The sequence below is a fragment of the Cupressus sempervirens genome, chromosome 7, assembly GCF_028749045.1.
Source record: "Cupressus sempervirens isolate cs-2001-9-10 chromosome 7, ASM2874904v1, whole genome shotgun sequence".
NCBI classification, from domain to species: Eukaryota; Viridiplantae; Streptophyta; class Pinopsida; order Cupressales; family Cupressaceae; genus Cupressus; species Cupressus sempervirens.
The window spans coordinates 857578588-857587740 of NC_143124.1; the positions used below are offsets into that span (position 1 = coordinate 857578588).

The 9153-nt window shown below is 37.2% G+C and overlaps 1 protein-coding gene across 3 annotated transcripts; it reads right to left on the reverse strand.

The window, feature by feature from the left end:
- Positions 1–2253: 2253 nt before the first annotated feature.
- LOC149550152 (uncharacterized) lies at positions 2254–5545 on the reverse strand. 3 transcript variants are annotated; one of them, XM_089793267.1, is made up of 5 exons: positions 5412–5545; positions 3943–5137; positions 3732–3834; positions 3276–3522; positions 2254–2531 (listed from the first exon to the last, which is right to left on the reverse strand). In XM_089793267.1, exon 2 carries the CDS (start codon positions 5095–5097, stop codon positions 4363–4365), a length of 735 nt encoding a protein of 244 aa, XP_089649393.1. In that variant the 5' UTR covers positions 5098–5137; positions 5412–5545; the 3' UTR covers positions 2254–2531; positions 3276–3522; positions 3732–3834; positions 3943–4362. The 3 variants fall into 3 exon arrangements, with proteins under 3 accessions (XP_089649393.1, XP_089649394.1, XP_089649392.1); XM_089793268.1 differs by lacking the exon at positions 2254–2531 and having other exon boundaries at positions 2758–3522; positions 3943–4060; positions 4437–5137; XM_089793266.1 differs by lacking the exon at positions 2254–2531 and having other exon boundaries at positions 2758–3522.
- Positions 5546–9153: the final 3608 nt, after the last annotated feature.

Genomic DNA, 9153 nt, shown 5'->3' on the forward strand with positions numbered 1-9153 from the left:
ACCTTATCACTCCTTGATCCTATCTAAACAACGACCTGTTGTAAAGGACTTACAAACATCACTAATCGATGTTACCATATAGGACTTCACAAACTTGTTTGATTAAGTAAAAAATAGGTTTTAAAAGCACCCATAACCTTGTACAAAGAAAGATATAACAATGAAGATCTTAAAACAACTGCAGAAAACCAATTGACAAACTAGAGGGACACACCAAAGTTCCCAACAAGAGAGCAAACAACCCAAGAAGCCATAGACTATCAAGATTTACATTTTGATTTAGTCTTTTGAGAATGTAGAGACATATCAAATGAAGGTTTAGAGGATTTGCCTTTTTTCTTTCCCCTTTGTCCAACCATCCTCCACCTTCTCAGCAGCTTTCTACCAATCCCCACAAACCCCCAAAACCCTTACAATAGGAGAAGCACCAACAACAATGATCTGGACAGAGTCAACAACAAAATAAGGATAAATCTAAACTAAATCCAAAACGATTGGTTCTCAATATTTGGAAATCCAAGCATGCAAATCCAAAAGAGAGCGTCAAAAACCCCTAAAACGAAAAAATAGCATCAGTAGAAAAGTAATCCTCCACATATGTGAAAATCTCATCAATAATTTCTAAATCTAGATAAAGCAAAATCAAGTAACTTACAGAAACAAGCATAGTCGAATGGAACTCCTTCAGAATAGGAGCACCAATACCTACCTCGAAAGAAACATGAGTACCCTGGAGCAACAAGAGCAAGATCTATAACAACGACCCAAGCCAAAGTAGGAGGGCAAAATGCCTCCACAACCTCAACTAGAGGACAAATGGAATCCCCAACAGCAACCTGAGGACGATGGGCAAGAGAGACTGCATGTTGAACCCCAACCTGAGCAACATGGACAAAAGCATACACAAAAGCCAGAGCGAGAGCCTTCATGGAAGCAAAAGTGGGAGCCTTCATTTCAAAATTTTACAGACTTCAAAGACTTGTTAGATCCACTTGGTTAAGATAATTTTATACTACATTGGTAAGAAAGTAATAGTCAATTAATCTGCTAGGTTTAGCACTAACTTGCTTTTTCAAATCTCTACTCTAACCAATCTTCTCCTTTCTAATCTCCTTCTGGCTGATTAACTTCTTCACACTTATCACTTTACACTAACTTAGCTTGATCTTCTCAACTCTGCTATGCTTGATTCACCTTGCTTCTTTCTGCTTATTTTTCTTCTTTAATAATTCACATCCAACCAGCAACCAAAAACTTGCTTGTACATCTCCTTAAATAATAAAATCTCTACTTCCAAATTCTTCCAGATTTTACCGCTTGATCACAATCGTAGACCTTAGATTTAATGTATTTAGTCACTTAAAAATATAACTTCTATTGAACTTTGTGCTCATCTTTATTTTGCTTAAATCTCCTTCATCAAAATTTCATTGTATTTTTTCAGCCATAGATCTTGTAACAGAGTTCAACTTTAGCCTTTGAGCTTCTTGTCAAAACCTCTCCTAATTTATATAGCCACGTCACTACCATACTTCCTCCCTAAGGACACGATAATAATCATCATTTGCAATCGACTTCAATTTTGGACTGATCTTGTCAAATCTTGGTTCTAATTTTATAATTTTGCTTGTAAAAATTAATACAACCTTCGATAATTAAGTAGGCAGTTTGTGTGCAAAATTGCCTAAGATTCTTAAGAAGACTATTGCTACTTCACAAGACAAATATATACATTGGTGGTATAAATATCATGCTAATGTTTTTAGTGCATATCCCTCTGTTGATAAAGATAAGATATGCAATTTTGTTTGCTTAGACTTCACAAGATACACCTGAAAAGATAAAAAGAACACAAAACAATTATAATTTTATAGAAGTAATTCATGATGACGCGGCTAAAAAATGATGGTCCTTTCTATCCATGTATGTTTTTGGAGTTTGTTTATTCATCATTCATTTCAAGGCCTTAAGACATGTGAACAAGGGAACTGTTATGTGCTTTTTTTAACAACCATGTAGACCAGTGTTCTTTACCGAAATTCCATATATATTGGTCCAAATTGGATAGCTTCCATTTTATTTTCGGACAGAATCAATAATCCCTTCCTTAAACTTAGCTATCATTCAACATGTACTAAAAAAATGTAGTTTCGACAGATTGAATCTCCTGACTCTTGAATTTACACTGCTTGAGCTGCAGCTTGAAAATGCTTGTAAAATCTACTGTGGGAAGAAGCAAGCATATAATGCCTTAGCAACACAAAATATGCCTTCAAATACAAAATAGCAAATTAAATGTCCAAACAAATGACTAATGTGTTAAAATCCTACTGCACATTAAAAAAATATGAGTCAGTCACTAAATATTCAAATTGCAGCCTAGCTTCAACAAATGCTTTTGCAATTTAAAGAAAAATTGTTTAAAAAGTAGAAAAAAACGGTCGACCACTATTTTATTAGAAGTGTTTTTTCAATTTGGAAGGGTAGAATCAGGAACCGCAGCCACACAACTCTTCTCCCTCACTAAATAGCTGAAATTCAAAGCCAATAATACACTAGTGAGTTCAAAAGCATGATGATTGCTATAAAATGAAGAAGTCTATGCTCGTTATCATGTGATTCATGCAAGGCAAACAAGCAATAAGTAGGTAGACATGTGGTATGTTAAAATAATCAATCCTATAGGAGTATATGAGACTTTCAGCTGAGAATCAAAAGATTCCCATTAATGTATAAGAAAAAAAATACCTGGGAGAATAATTGAAATGCAGTGCAAAGATAACTTATTGAAAATAAGAAGATTTGAGAAGAGTCTACGAACGAATGTTTGTTGTATGCATTTTGCAAAGAGGACGACTGCAGACTTCTATCAACAGTCAATAGAAGTTCAGACAAATAAATGCATGATGCGAGTTGGAAGACTAACCATTCTGTAAACTAAAGGACCACATGGAGACATCTACTCGCCTTGATCTATTGTTGTTTTCAAGCAAAGCAATAATTCTGACACAGAGTGCATGCAGACAACTACCTTAGTCCATTTGATGTCTATTTCAAAGAGTGTATCAATTGGCCATTGTTTAGACTCTAGATGAATAGCCATAAGCCTAAAAGCATCATTTTTTTAAGTATAGGGACTAATGAGTTCATTTGAGGACAGTGACAACTCAAAGAAGCTCAACAATCAAGTTTCATGTACGTGTGCTATATACAGATATTAAATTTTCTAGGATGTCTTTAGCATGTAGCTGCAAAAAACAGCTGAAGGTACAGACCTCTTTCATCGATGTTGATGGTGCAGAAAGCATGGATATTGTTCCTTTCCAAGACTAGTTCATTCACAATGCTAACCAATTTGAAGCACAATTCATTGCGCGCATGGATGAACAGAGTTGATTTTACTGTTTCAGATGTTTCATAGCTTAAGAGTTTTGATTGTGCAGGCATCAATTCCTTTCAGAATGGTATTTAGAAGTCTCTCTAGCTGATGTGCTCTGTTTTGAAACCATGGTCTCAAATCACCTGATGCATGAAGAATTTGTAATGAGTATCTTAAGTTTGAGTTAATGCCAAAAAAGAAGCTCAAAAACAAATCAATTCTCCAAAAATAGGCAATACAGGACATAAGAAGTTTTTAAATTATACTGTACCAAACATTATCATTTATTACAGTCCAACCAATACTATGGCATGTATCACAATTATAAAAAGAGAGAGAGAAACAAGCAGACCTGTATATTGATACAAAATTCTTGAATCAAATTCCAACGTCTGAACTTAAAAACACCAGCCACATATGACGTGGAATTTAGTTTCATGCTTTGGGCACCCATCCTTCATGTAAGTTTAAAATTTTACCGTGACAGGAGAGAAATCAAGTTAGATGGAATACAATTCAGAATATGCATCCATTTGCTTTTAACTAAATAACTTTATAATTACCCTTGTTAAAAGGCGGCTTGCAGACCTCTTGGGGCAAGTTTCTGCAAAATGGTGCTGGCAGCAAAACAAAATTGTTCTAAAAATCTCTATGAAACATCAGCATCATTTGTCTGGGCAACTGCAGGACAGTGCACTGTAAGCAAGTATGATGATTAGATCACCATCTTCTCATACAGTAAACAACTTCAAAGGCTATGATAAAAGTTTTCTGGATTTGATAGTGTGTGTACTTTTAGCTTCAACATTTCAGATCAAACTCCGTGATCCATCATCAGGACGAAAGTGATGTAACAGAAAAAATGAGTGAACGACTTCAAAGACAGCATACACACCCCCTGGAAATTTTAATCTGGCATATCAATTCTTTCAACCTAGCAGGTTCATAATATGAATAGACACAGGGATGGGCAATTGTATGAATTAATCTGAATCCAGTTTTCTACCCGCAATCCTCTTAGATTGGTTCAGTCTATGCATGAGCCTATTGTACATACCAATATTATGGATGAAATCCTTGTCCAACATCTCGTTTACAAGGTTGGTTCCTTCATTCACCCTCCCTTGCTTGCAAAAACCATCAAACAGTATATTGTACGTGACTGCATCACACTTCCATCCTTTACTCATGGCCAACAGCCTTAGCTCCTCAGCCTCAGCCACTCGACCCATGTTGCATAGCAATTCCAACACTAAATTCCAAGTAACACCATCAGGAAGAATATCGCACTCCAACATTCTCCTCAACACAGCCAATGTCTCTTCTACCTTTCTTACTTTGCAAAGACCATCCAACAACGTTGTACCGGCAACAACGCTTGGCACACAGCCTGCATCCCACAATCCATTCACAACCTCCAGGGCACTCTCCACCCTTCCTATCTTACACAAAGCTTCCACAAGATTAAGATAATCAAGCCCCACCGGTACAACTCCTCGTCTCAAAAACTCCATCACCAACCCAACTGCAGCCTGCTGCTCCCCCTTCTCAATCAAGCTCTCAAACACAATACCATACGTTGCAGCTGAAGGTACACAACCCAACCCAACCATCTCATAACACAATTCGATCCCCTCTTTCACCCTCTTCCTCTTACACAATCCCCTAATAAGCGTATTATAGCTCACAACATTAGCCCTGCAACCCCTGGCTCTCATCTCCCTCAAAACCCTAAAACCACTTTCCAAATCCCCAACCCTACAAACCAAGTTAATCAATATATTAAAAGTATAAACATCGGGCAAAACCATAGAGTTAAGCATATGCTCATAAAACCGAAATGCATTCTCAGTTTGCCCTAGTTTCCCAAACCCATTTAAGATAATATTGTAGGCAACCACTGGGGCCTTCCCATCAATTAATTTCTTCATTTTGTCGAAGGTCTGGATAGCTTCTTCCATCTTACAAACCCTAGAATAAGAATTAATTACAGATATATAAATTGGTTCTATCCTGGGGCACGCAAAAATACCTGGGGAGCACGGGCAGGGTGACTTGGCCATGCGGGCAAGGATGTCTTGCATCTGCGGGAATCGATCCTGCGACGCCAAGGTCCTTATTGTCCACTCATACGTCGTATGGTCGTGTCTGAAACCTTCCTTGTTGCTGGCCCAGCTGAAGACTTCTGGTATATAGGTTTTGTAATGTGGGTGGAACAGCATTTTTTTCAGAACTCTCAGGAGATCACTGGAAGTGAAATGGAGGCGCAGATGGGCTCTGAAGAATTTGAACAGGGCATCGTTTTCATCCTGAGATTTGGTAACAGGCGTGAGGTGTAAAGGTTTTGATGTAGGTAGTGTGGAGAATAGTGAAAATAATGGTGAACTTTTGCAGGAAGTAATTAGCAGAAAAACAGTGCGCTTTGTTGTGATCATGGGATGCTTGAATGCAAGAGGACTGAACATTGATTCGAACTACTCGTACGCCTTCTCAGCCCGACAAATCAAACAAATTGATTTGAGATAGTTACTTGGGAAATTTGAATTTGAAATCTACACATTATTGTTCATATCCGATCAATTTATTGTTCGTTGTATATTTTACACATCTACCATTTTTTATAACCGTAAAATATATAAGGATAGGTTGAAAAAAAATACTAAAGATTCTTATTGGCAAGAACAAGTTTTGGTTTGCTGTGCACGTATATTTTTTTAAAGATGTCTAGTAAGTGATCACTCGAAATGCAAAAATTTAAATACTCTACTATTCAAAAGTAATATGAAAATTTAGGAATATATAACTTTTATCTATAAAGAAATCACTAAAAAGAATTTTTTTTTGAAATAATTAATGATATGAGATTGATACAATTTATAAGATTACTTAGTTATTTTTTGATGTTTTTCTAGCATCGATTTATCACATTCACATCCATTATCACACTAAGAGTGTATAAGAAAAATATTTAATTTAAAAATACAAACTAAAAAATAGGCTAGAGAGGGGAGATTGCACACCTAAAATAAAGTAGGAAGAAAAGAGAGGGCATAATGTAATTAAAAAAGTAAAGCAAAAGAATAAAAGGATAATGATATAAACACAACATAAATTAGTGTAAAAGATTAAAAGTCAACTTATAAACTACAGAAACAAAATTGGAAAGAAAGACTACAATGTGAAAAATTACTATTGTAGTCACTGATTATTAATCTTGTATTGCCCCACCAGGGAACCCAAAAGAAATTAACTTAAAATTTCACTAAGTTAGTTAAACATTTTTTTTTAAAGATAACAATTACAACAATATAGTCGCCACTTGTAGGTGAGTTGGTATGTGCCTTGAGGTTTACTTCCTTGAGGTCATAGGTTCGACTCCCCTTCATAGTGGAGAAGTGTTGTAGGTCAGTTTCCCTTACGGGACATTCGTGCCAAGTACCTGCTCCACTTGCATGGGGTATAGGATTGGACTTTTCCCCCAAAGTTTTAGGTTTTGATTGAGATTTTCTATGTCTGGCTTCTGACTTAAGCTTTCGTTCCTACTGCAGCTTCTACTCCTATGGCTGCGTCTACCCTGGTTTCTGCTCTTGCTTCAACAATTCCCTTTCGTCATGCTTCTCCTACCTTTCTCAAGCAGTCTTTGAGGGAGGGTTTTGTCCTTTGCCCAAGGCGGGGGACAGCCCCTCCGCTGCTTTTCAGGCTAGGGCTTCTCTTGATCTTGGTGGGGACATTCATTTCCCAAGAGCTATGGGTGGTTCAGTCATTTCCTATGTTGATGTGGCCGCCTATGAGGCTGGTCTTAGCGGTCAGGCTATTTGTCTAGGGGCCCGTGTTGCTATGCCCATTGCAGTAAGTAACCCTATTCTAATCAATCTAGAGTATGATCTTGTTGATGATATTTCTACTTATGTGGAGGACTTCTCCTCTACTGCTGCCATTTTTCATTTTAGGGGTTACTCTCTTTCGGATCTGCATGCCTGGATTTCCAAATTTTGGGAGCCTATAGTTTTAGATATTGTTCAGATTTTCCCTATGGTGAGGGGCTTTTTATAGTGGAATTTGCTTCTAAGGAGGATCAAAATTCCATCCTTTGGCGTGGTTTCACTTGGGAGGAGAGGTTCCCCTTGATGGCCAAACCATGGTATGTGGATTTTTATCCGTCAATTGAATCCTTTAACAAGATTCCTCTATGGGTAAGGTTGCCTAATCTTCCCCTTCACTTATGGCTGGATTCAGTCCTGGAGGCTATGGGGGACACCCTAGGGGATTTTTTGTTGGTTGATTATGTGTCTTTCAATGTGTTTCGGACAACGTATGCTCGCATTTTTGTGGAGATAGATGTCTCTAAGGGACTCCCAGAAATGATTAAATTGGCCTCTCCCAATGGCTCTTGGATTTAGCTTCTTGATTATGAGGGCATTCCTTTAAGATGTTAGAAATGCCATAAGACCAACCACCTCACAGTGCGATGCTCTTCTGGAAAGGTTAGATAAAAAAAGTCACCTTCTTGGTGGAAGGGGGTTTTGAATTATCACTACACTATTCAAAAAGCTCCCTTTGTTGGGGGTGGGTTGGTTGATTCTTCTCAAGATTCTTTAGAGGCAGATTTTGTTGCTGCTCTTTATGATTCTCCAATGGTGGTGGCCAATACTATTGTCCCTCCTTTGAATGCTACTATTTTTTATTTGATTGTTGCTCCTCGTGTGGCTCTGGCTCTAAGGGGAGTTGTTGCCCCTCTTTTGTGTGGTGATGGTACTTCTTCCCTAGCTAAGAGGGCTTTGGGGGATGCTTGTGATTTGGGTGACTTTACTTGGCAGCTGGGATGGTGAAGGATGGATCGACAAAATTAAAAGGAAAAAAGGTCAAGCCCTCTTTTCCATCTTTGATATGTCTATACATTCTCAAAAGACATGATCTAAAAGTAAATCTTGAGGCTTAGATTTCTTTTCCAGCTACTCGCCTGGTCTTTTTTGAGGCTATCCCTTTTTGTTTTGGTTACCCTGGTCTCTTTGGCCTGTTGTCTTGTAGTTTGACATGGTTTAGGATTAAATGTCTTCTTTTGTAACCATGGGGTTTTAGGTTCCGTTTAAAACCTGTTTAGGTGGTAGTAGAGCATTGTGTTATCTGTGAGGCCACCTTGGTCACCTTGTTTTGTCAGGCGACCTATTTCATCTAAGGTTTGTTGTTTTTAAGTTTGGGCTTCTTTGAAAATTATAAGATTTATAAAGGGTTTCAGGCACCCTTCAAAACCTATTTTCTTTAATAAAAAATAGATAATATAGTGGAAGCAATAACTCACATACATACAACCATCATAAACATATTACATCTCTTAAGGGTTCCATGACGTTGAATCAAATGAATTTTTTTTATTAATATTAAATCTGACACATAACCAAAATCTACATCATGAAATAATCACAAGTACAAATCCAATTAAATAATATACAATTACAAAGGATGCCACTTGGCATAACTAGAATGCATAATCATCCACTGTACAAGTCATAGGGTGTGAAAAGTTCAAAGAATATTCATCATAAATAAATACATCATCTCATAAGATCTTAGATAATCAAGTACATTACAACATAATATAACCATCCAATAGAAATACAAGATCAGAAAGAAAGGTACAACTGCACAAGCACATCCAACAATGACATCCAATTGTTAGATCTTAATGGTATATGTAAAAAGCACTACCACCCAACCTCATGGAACCTAAATGGCTCACTCCTACCATACTAAAGAGATAATCTTAGGGTAAAAGC

Coding starts and splice junctions, on each gene's coding strand:
- LOC149550152 (XM_089793267.1), bottom strand. CDS start 5,097: ATGAGAGCCAGGGGTTGCAGGGCTAATGTTGTGAGCTATAATACGCTT.